This window comes from Peromyscus maniculatus, chromosome 19 (genome assembly GCF_049852395.1).
Source record: "Peromyscus maniculatus bairdii isolate BWxNUB_F1_BW_parent chromosome 19, HU_Pman_BW_mat_3.1, whole genome shotgun sequence".
In the NCBI taxonomy this organism is placed as follows: Eukaryota; Metazoa; Chordata; class Mammalia; order Rodentia; family Cricetidae; genus Peromyscus; species Peromyscus maniculatus.
The window spans coordinates 49,104,682-49,122,554 of record NC_134870.1 but is presented as its reverse complement, the minus strand read 5'-3'; the positions used below and the strand labels follow the sequence as shown (position 1 = coordinate 49,122,554).

At 39.1% G+C, this 17,873-nt stretch overlaps 1 protein-coding gene and 1 long non-coding RNA gene across 3 annotated transcripts in view; one reads left to right on the top strand and one right to left on the bottom strand.

Moving 5' to 3' along the window:
* The window catches only part of Fbn2 (fibrillin 2), a 214,223-nt gene that overhangs the window by 116,683 nt on the left and 79,667 nt on the right, over positions 1-17,873 (top strand). Inside the window, exons 15-20 of the mRNA XM_076555290.1 lie at positions 644-766; positions 5,241-5,393; positions 7,298-7,351; positions 9,311-9,436; positions 12,224-12,349; positions 17,028-17,147. Of these exons, the coding sequence (XP_076411405.1) occupies positions 644-766; positions 5,241-5,393; positions 7,298-7,351; positions 9,311-9,436; positions 12,224-12,349; positions 17,028-17,147 (702 nt within the window). The remainder of the gene's footprint in view (positions 1-643; positions 767-5,240; positions 5,394-7,297; positions 7,352-9,310; positions 9,437-12,223; positions 12,350-17,027; positions 17,148-17,873) is intronic.
* LOC143269592 (uncharacterized) lies at positions 8,151-17,212 on the bottom strand. 2 transcript variants are annotated; one of them, XR_013046109.1, is made up of 5 exons: positions 17,081-17,212; positions 16,789-16,909; positions 12,197-12,501; positions 9,133-9,189; positions 8,151-8,341 (listed from the first exon to the last, which is right to left on the bottom strand). It is a non-coding gene; the product is annotated as an uncharacterized LOC143269592 (long non-coding RNA). The 2 variants fall into 2 exon arrangements; XR_013046110.1 differs by having other exon boundaries at positions 16,828-16,909.

Below are 17,873 nucleotides of genomic sequence, written 5' to 3'. Positions count from 1 at the left end.
CAGTCTAGAACTTCATGGTTTCAGGGTTTCCTAGCAAAGTTAAATGCATGTATATAGATGACTTTGGCTTCCCCCGTGGGAATTTCTCTTCTGGAAATTATTTTTCATCAATTTTCTCACTACAAATGTCAGACTCTAGATGACTTGAAATGGCCACCACTTCTCAGTTCTGTGTCTGGGATGTGTTTCTGCTGTTGAGAATGCTACTTCATATTGGGCAGCATGTGATAAATGCCAGAAAACTGAAGATGTCAAGGAATATCTCAGCTTATTTTGTTAATGAAATGTTGAGATTAATGTCAAAAAACATCTATTTCTGTGTGGAAAAATATTGCAAATATTGATCATAGATTTGTAAATTTTTACTTCACTTAATTTGAATTAAACGTTATTAGTAGTAAACAAGGTAATCCAATAAACAATAGACATTATTAGACTCTTTCTTTTCCTCAATGCATACAGCAGATCTTATTCTGCCTTCTACAAAATGTGCTTGAGAAGACTATATTTTTATAGTTGGTCAGTTGCCATTCTTATATATTTTCCTGCAAGTTACTCAGTTGAAAGGCTGGTAGGATAGACCAGTTCAGCCAGCACTGTCTACTACTCTGTAATGGACCAGCTTCTGTCCCCCTCTGGGCAGATGTTGATGAATGCCAGACCCCAGGCATCTGCATGAACGGGCACTGCATCAACAAGGAGGGATCCTTCCGCTGTGACTGTCCCCCTGGCCTGGCTGTGGGAGTGGATGGACGTGTATGTGTTGGTAAGTGAGCATTCTGTAATGGCCTGATGGTCCCAAGTAATCTCTGAAAACATAAAATAGGATATATCTACATAGAGGAATAGTGATACTCAACCACAACCGAATGCATGCTGAAACACAGGGAAGGCTTACCCATATGCCAAGTGAAAGGGATCCATTTCAAAAAGGCCATATTGTGTATGGTGTCATTTATAGGAAGGGCCCAGAATAGGCCAGTCTGCATTCATTCATTGTGATGGCTTATAGCAGAAAGGACGGGGTGGCAGGGGAAGAAAATGATAACTGAAGGACATGCAAATGTTCTAAAATCCAATTGTGAGTGCTCTTAAAACGTAGTTTCAATGGATAAATTCTATAGCTTGTGCATTGTATCTTAATATAACTGTTACAAAAATGAGACCCCCACACAGTCTCCTTTCAAAGCTTCTGATAATATACAAAGAAACAGAGTTTTGAATTCAGTGGGCATTCGTGTTATTATTAATAACAGATATGATTACAGTTACATGCATGTAAACTCTTACTTTTATCTGAACAAAGCTTGAATCGTAAGTGACTTGTTCAGTAGAAGTGTACTGATTTCTAAAGCCTCAAGTTTTTAAGATTATTCCTCACCACAATCAACTACTAAAGGGAAAATAGGAGACTGAATGTGCGTTTTACTGTAAGCCATTCTGAATTCCTTTTGGAAATATCTGCTGAATGGATGCCATGAAAATGAATCAAAATGATCATGCAATGCCTTTCAAAAGACAGGCAAGAATGTGTAAGATGCTGTGGGCACCCCAAGACCTAAGCCACCATGCTGCAGTGATACTGGGGGTGGAGAAGTTAGGAAAACACTTCACGGGGTTTTCCCTTCCGAGTGCTTCTGTGAAGCTTGAAGGATGAGCTGGTCGTTTTGCACCCTCTGATTTTCAGCTTAGGCAGGAAAACGGCAAGGCTGGTTTGAAAGTGTATTTTTGAGAGAAAGGAAATTCTTTAGCCCTAGTTGTTAATACTTTACTTCTAACTCTTGAATCCCAGGAGGGGTTAGGAGAGACAGGGAAGGGCCGGCAGATGGAAATCATCTGTTCTCTCAGACTCATCCTGTGTCCAGCCCAGGCTGCATTTCAGCCTGCAGGTTGTCAGCAACTTATCCAGGGGAATTTCAAATATAGCAGCCAGAAGAATGTAGCTCCTTCCTGTGCGGAGAGCTGAAGTGTTTTCAGTTGCCTTAAAACACTTAGTTGCATTTTGTCTACACCTACGTGATTCCATTGAAATCTAAAGTGAGCTGGTTTAGGAAGGAGAGATGATTTTTATTTCAAGCAGCCAATTTATGAATATTTTTCATGAAATTGAGGTTCAAAACCAAGGATTCTTTCTTTTATCCACATTCAGGGAACACATCAGAAATCATTGGAATGCCTTTGTGAAATTTTTCCTCATGGATTTCAGCTTTTTAAAATAAGAGCACATTGTTTGAGTGGGAAATTATATATTGCTATTCTCATACTATGGTAGATTTCTTCAGTCCACCCAATAAACAATGGGAACCATTCCCTACTATGTTAGGAAGAAGTCACTCCCATGAGTTATTTGAATTGGCTCTTTAACTTAGGTTTCTTATTTATATCTTTGTTTCTATAATAATTGAGTTTTTTTAACTTTCATAAAATTAAGCTATGGTTTTAATTAGCGTACTGAAGAACCATGATTCACAAACAGACAAAACTTATGTTTCCATACCTTCCCCATCCTTTTAAATTTTATTTTTTAGGTTTTTTTTTTTTTCAGTAGACAAAATGGATCCTGTAATGAAGGAAGAAAACTCCGTCTATTCTATAACTTAACTTTTAGGTAACAAGAAAATTCTATGAAGAGTTTATATAATGAGAATAATCTGAATTTAGAAATTAGAATGTTCACTAGCATGTATTAATTAATATTCCTAGCTGGGTTTTAAATAACAAATTCCCTTCCAAGCTCCACTCTTCAGGGAGGGAGGGTTTTGGAGTGCAGAGAGAGAGGCCGGCCCGGTGGAAGTAGGAATTCTTTGTGGTACTGGAACTGCCCTAGGGTGGCTTCAAGATTTCCCGTCTTTGCAAACATTTACAGCCACCTTCTTCCTGTGTGCTTGCTACAAAGGCCCTCTCTTCATGTGACCCACCCCAAAGACATCCTATCCACTGCCCACTGTGACCCGAGGCTCACACTGCCACCATCTCACACAGCACACGTCATGGCCCTGGACTTGCCTGTTATACCTCCCAAGCAGGACGGATTGAAAAGTCCTTCCAGGGATACCATGGGACTCTTTAGGTCTTGAACAGATTTAAAGAAGAAGAACCTCAATTTATAACCCAGATTATGCACAAAACCCCTCTTTTAATAACTGTTCTTTTAAGCATTAGATAGATAAATAGATAAAGATAGATAGATAGATAGATAGATAGATAGATAGATAGATAGATAGATAGATGGATGGATGGATGGATGGATGGATGGATGGATGGATGGATGGATGGATGGATAGATAGGTAGATAGATATTCTTGATGTTGGACAGATATGAAGGATCAGTTATTAATTTCTTTCTATCTTCAGAATGGGATCTCAAAATTTGCCTTGCTTTTAGAAATTTTTCAGCTAAATTTTCTTTTTCAGCAGCCTTTTTTAAACACTAGCTTTAGAACATTGCATCATGTTTCCAAACACCAGCATTTTTGTTTCTAAAAAGTTACGTTCTTTTCTTCACTGGTTCCATCATCTACCAGGTATGTAGTGTTGGACAGGACACAGCACCTCCCAGAAACCCTTTTCCTCGTTAGCTCTGTTGATTAAATATTGCTCCTATAATTGGTTCCATGGCTTTCTGTCTGCTTGCTTTTATTTTTTTACTAATTTAAGTTTATTCATTTATTATTTTTACCTACATGTACCTGGGTGAGTTTATGTACACCATGTATGTGCAGGAGAAAGTGTCAGATCCCCAGAACTGGAGTTATAGGTGGTTGTTATTTTCCACGTGGGTTCTAGGACCTGAACCTGGGTCCTCCACAAAAGCAGAAAGCACTTTAAGCCACTGAACCCTCTCCCCAGCCCAGTCAACTTGCTTTTGAAAACTGTCCATTGTATGTTCTTGTCCTGAAAACAGCAGTTACTTTGACCATACTCTGATCTCTTGCAAAATTATTGGTAATCTCTAGAACCCTGACAGAAATCCTATTGTAAATCCAGGCTGTGTTCCTTGGGGTTATGGTGATGATAAACTTGGGGCCTATTCCATGTGAAAACACAAACATCTCCTTGTTTAACAGAGCTGTAAGTCTGATTCCTTTCATGGTCAAAACTGCTAGGACCTAAGAAAACATTAGAAGACACCCTCTAAGAAACAGATACAGTTATTTCCAACAACTTGTGAACAATGTGAGATACTTACAATGGAGGCTATTCCCTGATGAAATTACCATGCTCTACTACTAAGAAACTATGCTGCTTCTCTGACTTTTAAGATAGTCTATTTTTTTTAAATAGTTCATTATGTACTGCCTCATAAAGCCGTAATATATTTCATAAGGCTCAGGAATGAGAGAATCAAGCAGAGTGAAGTTTTTAGGGGCATGGATGGGTACAGTGGCAAGAGGAGTTACCTTGGAAGCCACACAAGCCTACAGTCAATCCCAGCCTGGGCTTGTGACTTTGACCTATTTACATATTCTTCCTCAGCTCTAGAGTTGGTGACCTGACTGTTTCATGAGATCCTATTTGCATAGCCACCCAATACAGTGCCAGAGACAGTGGTCCCTTGTCTTTTTCTTCCATTTTGAAACAGGGTTTCACTATGTAGCTGGCCTAAAACTCACTCTGTAGACCAGGCTAGCCTCAAACTCACGGAGATCTGCCTGTCTCTGCCTCCTGAGTGCTGGGATTAGAGTTGAGCGCCGCCATACTCAGCTCATTTTTTTCCCCTAACTATTAGTTGAGCATCAAAGACAAAAACATGGTCACCACCAGCATCCTGAGAGTTGAAAAGAAAGATGCCCTCATTTAAAAGGTCAAAGCAAGCAGTCCCCTAGACAACACTCTAATCATTTCAAAGCACTTTATCCTCACTGCTCCTTAGAACTGCTCCAGCAGAAACAAGAGTTAAGTGCCAGGCTGAGGCTAGGACAACTCCAAGATTAAAGCTCAAGGTGGTGCTTTTAACTGTCTCTATATCCTTACCCAATGGAAGACCTGTAAGAATAGGTGGGAAGGTGGGTACCTGTGTGTCACAGGCTGGAGCTGGGGACTGCGGTTGTTGGCATGTTTTCAGTCTCCTCTTAGTCTACATGCATATTTGTTCATTCCCTAACTTTGAAGAGGCTAAAGATGCGTAAGAGGGAGTGGCAGGTGTTCTCTGGAAGTCCCCAATGTAGTCACCTCTTAGGTTAAAGAAGCTTTCCATTTTACATTCTCTGTCTCTCTTACCATGCGTCTATTTCCGGTAGACACTCACATGCGTAGTACCTGCTATGGCGGAATCAAGAAGGGAGTGTGTGTGCGTCCTTTCCCTGGAGCAGTGACCAAGTCTGAATGCTGCTGTGCTAATCCCGACTACGGCTTTGGAGAGCCCTGCCAGCCTTGCCCTGCTAAAAATTCAGGTATTCCCTTGTAGTAAGAAACTAGAAGCTCAGTAGTAGAATTTGCCCATAGATCATATTCACTCTGAAGTGTGTTGTCCTTACTCTGAATCGAAGAAGAAAAAGCCGAGTTTGCATCGGTCTGTGAGGCATGTGGTCAGAATTTGCAGAATGTGTGCATGCTTTCGCTGTACCCACAATCAACACAGTGAATAGCAACTATTTCCTCATGCAGCTGTGATTGTGGCACAGATTTTATATTCAAATATTACCTCAATTCCCTTGGTCAGTGTTGTTATTGAGAATATAAAATACCTTGATATGCACTTGCCATTATTGAATTTATAATATACAAGACAATCTGATTGACTTTTGAAAAATCTTAACACCTTATAATGTCAAGCCCAAGGTCCATCAAAGTTGACTCTTGTTCATTCATGCTTTCAATGAGCCTCTGTGATATATAAGTAAGCACAGTGGGGTTCAAAAATAAATTCCCTGCTGCTACTTCTTCTTCAGGTTGAAGATACTTGAGATCACAGGCAGCAAACATGAATTACAATGTAGTATGATCAGCACCAAAAAGGGTCAGGAACAGAGACCAGGGAAGGCACAAAGGCTGAAGCAGCAGTTACCTGGGGCAGTGAGGAGAGAGATGCTTATAGTTCTCCTTCCATGTGGAAGATGGGAGAAAACTTCCAACAAAGTTGTTGGGCTTTGAGTTCTGTTGAAAGTCTTAAATGGCTTGTTCAAACCTTGGAAAAATATTTGATACATCTTGAATTACTGAATATGACATTTTCTTTTTCTTTTTTTATTAAAGAGGGGAAATAAAATATACTAAACTACATATCAGGTATCAAAACACAGATTTAAACTGAAAGAAAGCATTTCCTATATCATCCTTTACTCTTCAAGGAACATAAATTAATTAGTAAGGAAAGTCAAAATGCTCTGCTGAAAAAAGTGTAGTACACACAGAGTTTTGCAAAGGAGAACATAAATGGTAGCTTTCCATATGAAAGAAAAAAGTCTCCTATTAAAATTATAATGAGATGACAATTTTATTTGTCAGATTGAGGAAGCTACAGGCAATTAATTTTTTCCTGTGATGGGAAGCTATGCCAAAACAAATACTCTTAAATGACAGATGGATGAGTATTCTAGGAACAGGGAAGGGATGCTAACCTCAAAAGAAGCATTCACTCAGAGAAGTTTTACTTCTAAAAAAATTAATTATTCAGGTAGCACAGCTCAAGTTATCATTACTTGTCTAAGTTTCTCCAAGTTGGAAAGACCCAACTACATCAGTAAGAGACTGATACAGAAATTGAGTCCCTCCATATCTCTGTGAATAAAGTATTGATGCTCCAGTAAATGGGGCATTGACATGACATGTCTGTGACAGTTCTCAGGACCCAAGCCTGTTACTCTGCTCATCTCAGTTTTGTCAGTTTTCTCTCTTGTAAGAAGGAAAAAACATTTCTAGTTGGTGGTATTAGGACAAGTAGATTATTAGTTGTAAAATGGAGAATACCTGGTATTGGGTAAACATGATGATGTAAGTTTTGACCCTTGTCATGTTATCATGGAGGAAAAAAAGACAAAAACAATATGATGACATGTCTTAGATTAAAATTGCATGTGAAAAGTATTCTAACATTTATCAATGTATTGAGATCATCCTGAACCATGGTTATAAGCAATTCTACTACTTAGACTTTTCTATGATTTTTAGAATTCTTGAAATAATTATGTTCTAGAAAACAGTGATTTTTTTTAGTATTAAAATGAATTTACATAAAATTGTTATGTTAATGACCGAGTGTGGAGTAAGCCTGTTTTAAATTTCCTATTTCCATCGTTATATTAATGACTTGTGGAGTGGGCATGGCTTAACATTTCTGTTTGTTTTGGTCCCACAGCTGAGTTCCATGGCCTCTGTAGCAGTGGAGTGGGCATCACTGTGGATGGAAGAGGTAATTCTGCTCAACACTCAGTCTCATGGCTGTAAAATATAAATATATAGCTTTCTGATCAGCATATGAATATGGTTATATTTACTGTGAAGATACACAGATGGAGAATGAGAGGTTGAACTATCTTCCAGAGAAATAGTTGTTAAGTTAGATGATGTTAAATGGCATTTCACATGTGACAGCTTTTCATTACAGGTAAATATTTATCCATTAAAAGTACTTCACTGAGAACCTTACTATCAAGCCGTATTGTATTTGGAATTTTCTCCGGTCTTGCCTGGCCTTGCAGTCTGGAGGAATCTCTCCCACCCATGGTCCTGTAGCCACTTATAAAATAATCACTCGGGGGCTTAATATTAATTACAAACTGTTTGGTCTGTGGCTCAGGCTTTTTGCTAGCTAGCTCTTATAACTTAACTCAATCTATTCCTATTAATCTGTGTTTTGCCACATGACCATGACATTACTGGTCTGCTGGCATCTTGTTGCTCCTTCAGCAGGAGGCTCTCATCTCTCTCATCCCACCTTTCTCTTTCCTGTCTCCTTGGATTTCCCACCTGCCTCCAAGCTGCCTTGCCATAGACCACAGAAGCTTATTTATTAACCAGTGGGAACAACATATATTCACAGGGTACAGATAGACATCCCACAGCATCATGCCCATGATTTTATTGAAGACAGCACTACACCAAATAATTATACAGATAGAGCTAGAAAAATACCCATCTTTAAGGGATATTTGTTGTGGATCAGGTCTGAAATATACTGTCCCAAAATAACTAAAATGGTTTATGCTGAAAAACCATCAACATGTTTCAGTGTAACTGCAGAAGTAAAATTTATTCAAGTTTTCTTATTTCAAATTTGGCATTATCTTTTAACAAAACCCTGACAGAGAAGCAAGTGCATCTGTGTTTGCATGTGTATAGGCTTGTGGCTGTGTTTGAGGAGTCTGTAAATCTTCAGGCACTGTTGGTGAGTTTTAAATATCTGAAATCAGAGAAAGAGGCAGAATTTCACCAGGATATTTTTCCCAAATATAAAATGAAAAGTTAGGTAGATAATCAGAGAGTTTCTAAGGAGTTCCTTTTAGTTCCCTTTTTTTTTTCTTTTTTAAGACAGTGCTCGAAGCCCAGGCTGGCCTTTACTTCCTGATTCTCCTTCCCTGTCCCAGGTGCTAGCATTATAGGCAAGTTCTGGCTGCCTGATCCTTCCCAATTCCTATAAACAATCATCAGAATTGGATCACAGTGAAGAAAATGGGAGTTTTGTACCACAGTATTTTGTTGTTGTTATTTTGTTTTATTTTTGGTTTTGTTTCTTCCCTGTCGGTGACCTCCCACCAGAGACCCCTGCCTGTTGGGAACTGTATGTTTGTTTCACTGGAGTTCAAGTGCCACTGTCCCTGGGCAACATGGCAGTTGTCATGTCCCTGGCTTGTTATAAAGCATTGTGTTGTCAAGTAGCTGTGTTGGAGTGTTTTCTGGATTCATTCTAACGCATGAACAATGAGAAGCACTGTGTCCTATTATTTAAATAAATGCTAAATATGAGAAGGAAGCAAGAACATCCTGTGACTATAAAATCATACAGGCCTTCCTAATAAATCTCTGTGTTTTAATTAGATGGCTATAATACTCATTAAATTGAGTTTTCCTTTAGATTTTGAGCCAACAGCCTATAAATGTTCTTTATTAATTTTGTCAAAAATATAGACATACTACATGACTTAATTATTTGGGTGCTGCCAACTCCTTTCATTTTTTTTTCTCTTGACTTACCAGTGAAGTGTCTTGTGTCCTTCAGTTTTATTTTCTTATTATCTTTCCTTTTTCTTTCTAAAAGCCAAATTGTAGGTTTTCAAGGTTAGATACTCCAGGCATCAAACGCTCCTTATTAGATCCTCATTTGTCAACAAACAGGTGTCTGTAGGTGTTAAGCATGCTATATTTCCTGCAGATATCAACGAGTGTGCTTTGGACCCTGACATTTGTGCCAATGGGATCTGTGAAAACTTGAGGGGAAGCTACCGCTGTAACTGCAATAGTGGCTATGAGCCAGATACTTCTGGAAGAAACTGCATTGGTAAGTTCCTGGTGATATATGGACAAGAGCCACTCACGTTCTTTAATTCCATGGGTAAGAGAAGAAACAGCCATTAATGATGAAAACCAGAAAACCCCGAGCTTCTCTTACTGCCTTTGTATTGTACATTGATACAAAAGTATTAGAATTGAGTTCCACAACACAGCATCCAACCTGTTGGGGTACTTGTGTATTTAGATAATCTTTTCCCAAATGAGTGAATATGACTGAATTACTCACCCCCTGCTTCTCTGTAGTTATCTTAATCCTAAGTGTTTTCAGTGAGGTGTGGACTTCAAAAGCTAACACCCTTGATAATGATAAGTTGGGAAAGTGCAGTGTTCCAGGTTGGCGGAACCTTGACCTTATCAAAAAACCGCTAGTTGCTGCTGCATGTCTGAATATGATAGCTGAAATAACTAACTTATAAAAGACTATGTAAAGAAAAACCTCATGTGTAACTTATATTCAGCAGAAAGAAAAGGAGGACGATCAGGAGGCCTCCAGTCCAGTGCTTTATTAGTTTATATATTTAAGAGACTGGATAGAATCAACACTGTCTTGAAGAACAATTGAGTCATTTTCATAAAATGAGAATTATTGGAGCTATCATTATATAGAATACTTACAAATTATCCATAATGCCTTTTACAAGCCAGCAGTTGATGGTTATGAGTAACGAAACTTAATATTCTGTGTTTCTGCTAATGGTTTTATTACTTAACATACCCATTTGATCTTGAGTTTAAGATGTATACAGATGGACTTAAATTGCTTTCTTATTATTATCTACTTAAATAGATTGTACACATACAGGAAAGGGTACCAGCCAAAGGTCACTGAACAGTTCTAAAAGCATGCAGATGAGCCAGGAGTTTGGGACCGTGGCTAGGAGCTTGCCTAGAACTATGGAAGCCATGGGTTCAATCCTCAGCACTACATAAACCAAGGGTGGCGGCCCACCCATAATCCCAGAATTTGGGAGTCAGGAGGATCAGGAATTCAAGTTCAACAGCTGTCATAGTCCCAGGCCAGCCAGGCTGGAAATCCTGTCTCAATAAATAAATATAAACCAAACCATCTTTTATTCAGCAGAAGCAAGGGCACTTCCAAATGAGCGTGTGGGTGGGGCCCTTTTAAAACCAAGAAAAATTTTGTGAACATTCCCACTCAGAACTCAGCTCGGACACTTTACATACATGTGATGCTTGTTAAAATTTATAGATGGAGGAATTGCAGAGATGTTGCAGCAGTTGAGAGCACTGGCTGCCCTCCCAGTGGACCAGGATTCATTTCCCAACACCCACATGGTGGTTCATAACTATCTGTGACCCCAGTTGTCAGGATATGTGATGCCCTCTGTTGCTCTCCACAGACATTGTGTGCACACATGCATGCAGACAAACACACACCCAGAGATAACATAAAAAACATGTAAGTCTTATCAAGTGTTTGACTTACCACTTTCTTACCCATTTCTCATGGAATTGAACTGTGTCCCTCAGTAAACATACATCAACATCCTCAACCTTAGTAACACAGTATGTGACCTCATTGGGATTAGATTTTTTTTTTAAATGTGTGTCTGATTTTTTTTGAGAAGTTCATATGTGCACACAAAGCATTTTCATCATACATCTCCTGCCTCTCCCCCAGCGCCTTCTACACCCACATCTCCATCTTCTACTCTCCCACCCCCTCCAACTTCATCCCTTTAAAAAAAATGACCAGTTGAGTCCGATTTGGGCCGCACCTATAAGCATACATGTATCACCACTCACTCGAGCTCGGTCAACCTACGGGGGGCCACACCCCTAAAGAAAAGTGACTGGGTTTAGACAATTCTCACTTAAATCTACATGTTAAAAAGTCGGAATCAGAGCAAAACATTGCATCCAGAGTGGGGAAAGATAAAAACTACCGATGGCGGTGATATGTGAAATCATTTTCTGATCCCCATTTTCAGTATCGTCGGGGTGACACCATGTCCTCTGACAAAGGGGGGCAGCTGTGTGCAAGATGAAACATGTAACGTGAAGCCAAAGGCTCTCCTTATCCCCAAGTATAGTTACTATTTCTTCCTCTTGGTAACTCTGCTTGCTGATAAGCAGTCGTTGCCTGTAATCTCAGCCCACAGTGAGTGAATTCGATGCCAGCCTGAGCTACACGGTGAGATCTGTTCCAAATAAAATAAAGTGAGATAAAGCTGATGTGAACTTTTGAACCAACTGCAGGTTTTAAACTGTCTTCTCTGGGCCACTCCGGATGGCGAGAGGAATGTACGAAATGCATCAACAGTGTTCCCCTAGTAACTCTTCTTCCTTTGCTAAAAACACAATGGGAATTTTTTCCTTAACCAACACTTAACTCATTCTTGGAATTGTAACCAGAAAAAAAAAAAAGAAAAATACCATATTCTTATTATATATAAGTTTACTGGCAAATGAGTTTAACTTTCTCATATATTTTATCAGTGCTTTAAATGTAAAAATAAACCTAACATAATCCCATTTAGGGGAAAAAATAAAGGTAACTGAAGAAAAAGAAAGAAAGAGCCCTGGCTATGTCTTACACATTGCCAAAGGATTTCAGAAGATCTTTAAAAGCATCCACCAGTGTAAGAATGTACTGTGTGAATAGCATGGGTATATTTGCTCTAGTGTGGCATAAAGATATGGAGCCAGAGAGGAGAGTGGAGGACAAAACCCAATAAAAATAAAACGTAGGTGGTCCGTGTGATATGCCTTTAACCATTCCCACCTCCTGTCTTCCGCTGACTGCTTGCAGACATTGATGAGTGCTTGGTAAACAGACTGCTGTGTGACAATGGCCTGTGCAGAAACACCCCGGGAAGTTACAGCTGCACGTGTCCCCCTGGCTATGTGTTCCGGACGGAGACGGAGACCTGCGAAGGTAAGGGCTGTCTGTCTTCCTTCACTTGGCATGTCTGCGCCCAGGAAGCATCTCAAGATATATCAACAGCAGTCACAGCGAGGGGGTGTCGTCAAAACATGTGTGTGAATATCTTCCCTGTTTTATGATCTCTGTCCACCGATTTGGAAGTTCTGGAAAAGGCATTCATATAAACACAATTTATAAACACTGTTGGTTTGTTCTGTTCACATAGAATATCAACAAGCACTTGGAAAAACTAACACAAAGAGCCGTGTTATTTTACTTGTTAAAATAAAATATCTAATTTTGTTCACTTGGTTTACCCTTTAAAAAAAAATCACTGTGACACATTAACCTACAAACCTACATTCCAAAAGCACTCAGCTGCCAGCCTCTTCATTATGAAATGGATGGTTCACAGTGTCAACCCAGGAAAATGTTTGGAACCCATGTGAAACTAAGTCCTCACTGAAATATGTAGTCTATGAAAATTATCCTTTCCATTTGACAAGTTGAAGGCTATCATTTGGGTTTTGTAGACCCAAATTAGGTCAGGATTTTAAAACTTCTTCTTTTATGCCATGAGTTTCTGTGGGGCAAGTTGCTTGAACAAATTAAATGGTGGAGGAGGTCTCTGTTTTCACTGAGGCTCAGGCTGTGAATAAGTGCATTCAGTGATGATTTGATATCTTAATCACAGTTCCACTTCAGAATAGTCTGTCTCTTCACTACCGTTCATTTCGTCCTTTAGTTTCTACGAGGTGGAGCTGTGGAGAATTCCTATCCTATGCTTGAATCCAGTTACTGCTTCCAAATAGTGGCTTGTTTTAAGAAAGTTAATAATAATTAATGCAGAATGACCCTTTTCTTTTCTGGGGGCATAATTGTTCCTTAGTGACTCCATACCCAGGAAAAATGCAATAGCACTATATTATGCCAAAAAAGAAAAGAAAAGATGTTAGCATTCTCTCCTCATCTTCTTCTTTAACTTCAAAGCATTCTTGTGGACAGAAGCAAGTTAGGACTATTGAACAAGATGCCAGAACACAAATGTCTCTGCTGAAGCCAGTGGAATGCAATTGCAAAGCACAGTACTAAACTTGGATTGAGTCGGAGGGATGTCTGAAAAACAGTAATTAACCAAGGAGGGGGTGGATAATCATTTACATAAAATCACATTTTCCTAAACTTAGCTGACGTAATTGTTTCCCTTATTGTCTGACAGGACACACCCATCCGTCCCACATTAGAGTACTTGGCTTCTCTTCACAGATGGTTAGGGGTTCCCTAAGAGTGAGGGTCATTTGTTGGTAAACTCAGCTCGGGCACCTCAACTATATGTGTGACATTTTCTATTTTCTGGCTTCCATTCTCACTCCTAACACTCATTGTTCTTCAACATTCTCCGAGAAGAGATTGTTTAGTAGATTTGCCTATATTGTTTTCTTCAGAGGGATGAGATAGGGAGTTTCTAGCATTTGTGTTTTTCGTGGGTATTCCTTCATCTGCTGCTGCATTTATCCATTTTACCAATTCAGTTCTCTATTAAAAAGGCAAGTTTGTCTAAATTCCAGGAAACTCAAAAAGCAAGAGTAGATGAAATGCCATCTTGATTAACTCAGAGCTATTGATGATTAAGGTCTGGTTTCCCATCTGTCATATGCAACTATACCCTCTGGTGATCACATGAGCAAAAGAGTGGGAACTACATGGCTGGGGTCTGGTGCTGTGGTATGTACCCTGAATTGTCAAAACAAGTAAGAAAGTGTTGAAAGGTACCGGTAGGTAAACTACCAAGCAGGTAAAAAGACCAAATGACATTTAGTAGCAAAATGTTGGATGGTCACATAAATTTTAAGGCACTTCAGTGGCAAATCAGCCAACAAGGAATGGTGGAGAGACTTCTTGACTTACTTTGTTCAAGGGGCACTTGTTCTTAATAAACCTTAGTCTTTCCTTTGATATGGAAATGACCTTTATCTGTTATTCACAGGAAAGACGTTCATGGTGCATGAATAAAAATGAAACGATAGAAAAATATTTGGGCTCCAACCTTACAATGTTGGTGAAATTTAAAAAAAAAAAATTAAAATGATTTACACAGGAAACTTTCCCAAGTAACTTTTTTTACCCATTGTTAAATTATTTGCATTCCATTTAAAGTTTTCCTCGAGACTACGTATATGTAGACCCAGAAGCCACTCATCTCTTGTCTCCTTGAACATCCCTACCTCCACCGTTGGGCACAATTTGTCAGCCTGAGCTCTATCCATGATAGTCTTCCTTATTAATTTCCAAGGGCTAGACAGAGAATTAGGACTGGGTTCTTCGCAAATTTCAGCTTTCTGTATATGCATTTTCTCTGTTCACTTATTCTATTTGTAATTCATGTTTTCAATGGATTAATTTAAATATATAATAAACAACAGTACCAATAAGCAGGAAGTTCCTCTGTATTTTTTAGGCTGAGGTTACAAAAAAATTATTTCATTTTGCTTGAGCTTGGAGAGTCTGCGAATGTTAAAATTTTGACATCAAGTACTGTGGTTTAGATTGTGTTCCCAGTGACATAACTAGTTAAATGTAAACCAGATGTGCTTTGAAGTTTATTTCCAGAAATGTACAGTGAACTGTTTCAATTTCTGGTTCCATGACATTTATGCCATAAAAACATTGTATTTAAGGGAAAACTAAATAGTCGATATTTGTAGCTGTTGCTGGACGTGTTTTTGAGTTGGCCATTGCTTAATTCAAAATGGATATTTGTAAAACTATGGTACCAGCACTTTCTTTTGGGGGGAGTCTTTTCACAAATAAATTAATTGGAGAATTAAATGTGGACTGTCCTCTGATGGAATGCCTACTTCCCGCTCTCCCTAGTATTTTTTGTGTGTGTGTGCTTACATTTTCATGAAAGGATTTCAATATTGTAGAATATTTGCTTTCATTAAAAAACCTTCCATTTGAATTAGTGTATTATAAATACTTGCATTTCTCTTTTAAGAAATCTTTTTCCATTGCAAGCAACCTGAAAGCAAAATGCACTCATATTTCCCCCAATAATTTATAGTTCAAGAGCTAAATTAATACCTGAGCACATCTTCAGACATTCTGAAGTGGCGGTAATTGCTCTTTGCACAGGTTTTTTAATTAAAATATAATTATATAATTCTTTCCTCATCTCTTCTCTCTCTCCTATTCTTCCCATGCACTCATCTTTCAAGTTCATGGCCTCTGTTTCTCTAATTGTTGTTACATATGTGAGTCTAAATAGATAAATCTAACCTGCTCAGTCCACATAATGTTACTTGTATGGATATGTTTTTAGGGTTGACCACTTGCTACTGAATAACCAATTGGGGGATCTTCCCTGCTCTCAACATTCCTTACTTGCCTATAGTTCTTTGTTTAGGGTTTAAGCTGTCATGAGCTTTCTCCCTCCCATGTTAGCACATCTTTGGTCTTTGTACATAGATTTTTGAGTTGATATTTTTAACCCATTGGCTGGCAGTTCAGCTCTGAGCCTGCCCCTTTCAGGACTAGTTTATTTATATTTACTTGAGTTAATCAGGAGCAAGCATTAGAGCCTTCTAGCTTTACTTACAAATCTTCTCCAATATTTTAAATAAAAAAGTGTCTATATTAAATCCAAAGATAGGTGTTGAAGGGCATGTCTCCTTGGGATTTCAGAGACCCTACTGTTTAACCTAAAAGTATTGACGTACATTGCTATGTTTGGAGTACTTAAGCAAGGAGAGATGGGATTGAGTGGCAGCTTTTGTAGCTGAGTAACTGGATTGAATGGAAAGTGTCCTTGATGTTATTGTTCATATTTTAACTGAGACCCGTGTTTACCTTTTATTAACTCACGTGTTAAGGTATTTAACTTTATAACTTTGAGAATTTCTTAGACTCCTCTTGAAAACGTAGGTGTACTATGATTCTATTTGCTTTTGATATCAACAAGAATTGCTTACATTACTAGTATATCATTTGACTTAAGACTAAGAGCCGTAATCATTGGAGTCCTACTGAGTGCAATCAAAGCTAGTACTTTCTTTCTATTTTTAATGGTTCTAGAGATTAGATTTAGGGCCCAAGTTATGTGCTCTGCCACTGAACAATTCCCCCACCCTACCCCAGCTCTAGTTTTCCTAATTTATGTCTTACCAAAGTAATTCATTAAGTAATCATGTAACTGTAAAGGGCTCAAGAAAGAACGGTGGATAGTGACTGGGGAAAATTCTAGAGCCAGGATGAATATCCCAGTCCCTGTTTCCTGATTTCCCTCTAGGAGTTCAGAATTAAAGCCAATGTTGGCATGCTTTTCTCTTCAAACTTCACAGAACTATGAGAGACAAAAAACAGTCAGCCTTTGTTATGCCAAACGATTACAGCCTATTAAAGAGCTAACCAAATCAACTCTATGTACTTAGAGTCATAGAAGGAACACATACTGAACCCTTTTCCAAATAGGCTGTTCCTGATGGTCCTACCGAGTCTTTAGTCATGTAGATGTGCATCCACGCTGTAGACCACATGTCTTCGTTCCCCATTCACTTCAGGCCTTGTAGATCCCTATTAAAAGTACAAGAGCCAAGTTTACCAGACATTCTGGCATAGCGAGGCTTGCTGGAATAATATTTTCCAGAAACCCATGGCAGCTCTAACGGAATCTTTTCCTTCTGCATTGTAGATGTAAATGAATGTGAGAGCAACCCATGTGTCAATGGGGCCTGCAGGAACAACCTCGGCTCCTTCCATTGTGAGTGTTCGCCCGGCAGCAAGCTCAGCTCCACGGGATTCGTCTGCATCGGTGAGATTCCTACAGGGAGTCCCTGGGAAGGTCATCCCACACCTCAGCCTTCCTGAGGTGGAAACAGAACATGAACAGAAGTTAGGCAGGCTGTTCCATTCTAGAACGCCCCCCCCCCCTTTTCACGTCAATAGATACGTGACGCTGTGGTTGTACGCGCTTCTCTACATACACATTTCGTCGTACCCTTCAAATGCTTTAGGCACGGGTACAGTTGAATCCTGTCACAGATCTTTAAACCTTCTTTCGTAATCAAAGACATGATGGGATTTGGATTCAGTTCACAGAACAAGAATTTGAAGATTTTTAAACATGAACACACAGAGGGAGTTTAGTATTTTCCTTTCTCTCATCCATCACAAGTTGATAGGCTCCAGAGAAAAGAAGATAAGTGTTCTTTTGCTTTGGAAAATCTCTAGGGATAATACTATGACTCAAAATGTCTAAGGCCAGTTCTTTTATTCCAAGTTTTGTTCCAAGATAAGTTTTTGATGTATAGTCCAGGCTGGCCTAGGACCTGATGCAGAGCTGGCTGATTGGGAATTCACAATTCCTCTGTCTCAGTTTCAAAGATCCTGAGATTGCAGGCATGAGCCACCATGCCTGCTTAAGACCAGGTCTTTGTAATGACACAGAATGTATACAGAGCAAGATAGTCTGATCTAGGAAAAAATGTCATGTGTCAGGGAAAGTCTGCCCCAGACATTTCTCTGTACATCTAGCAGC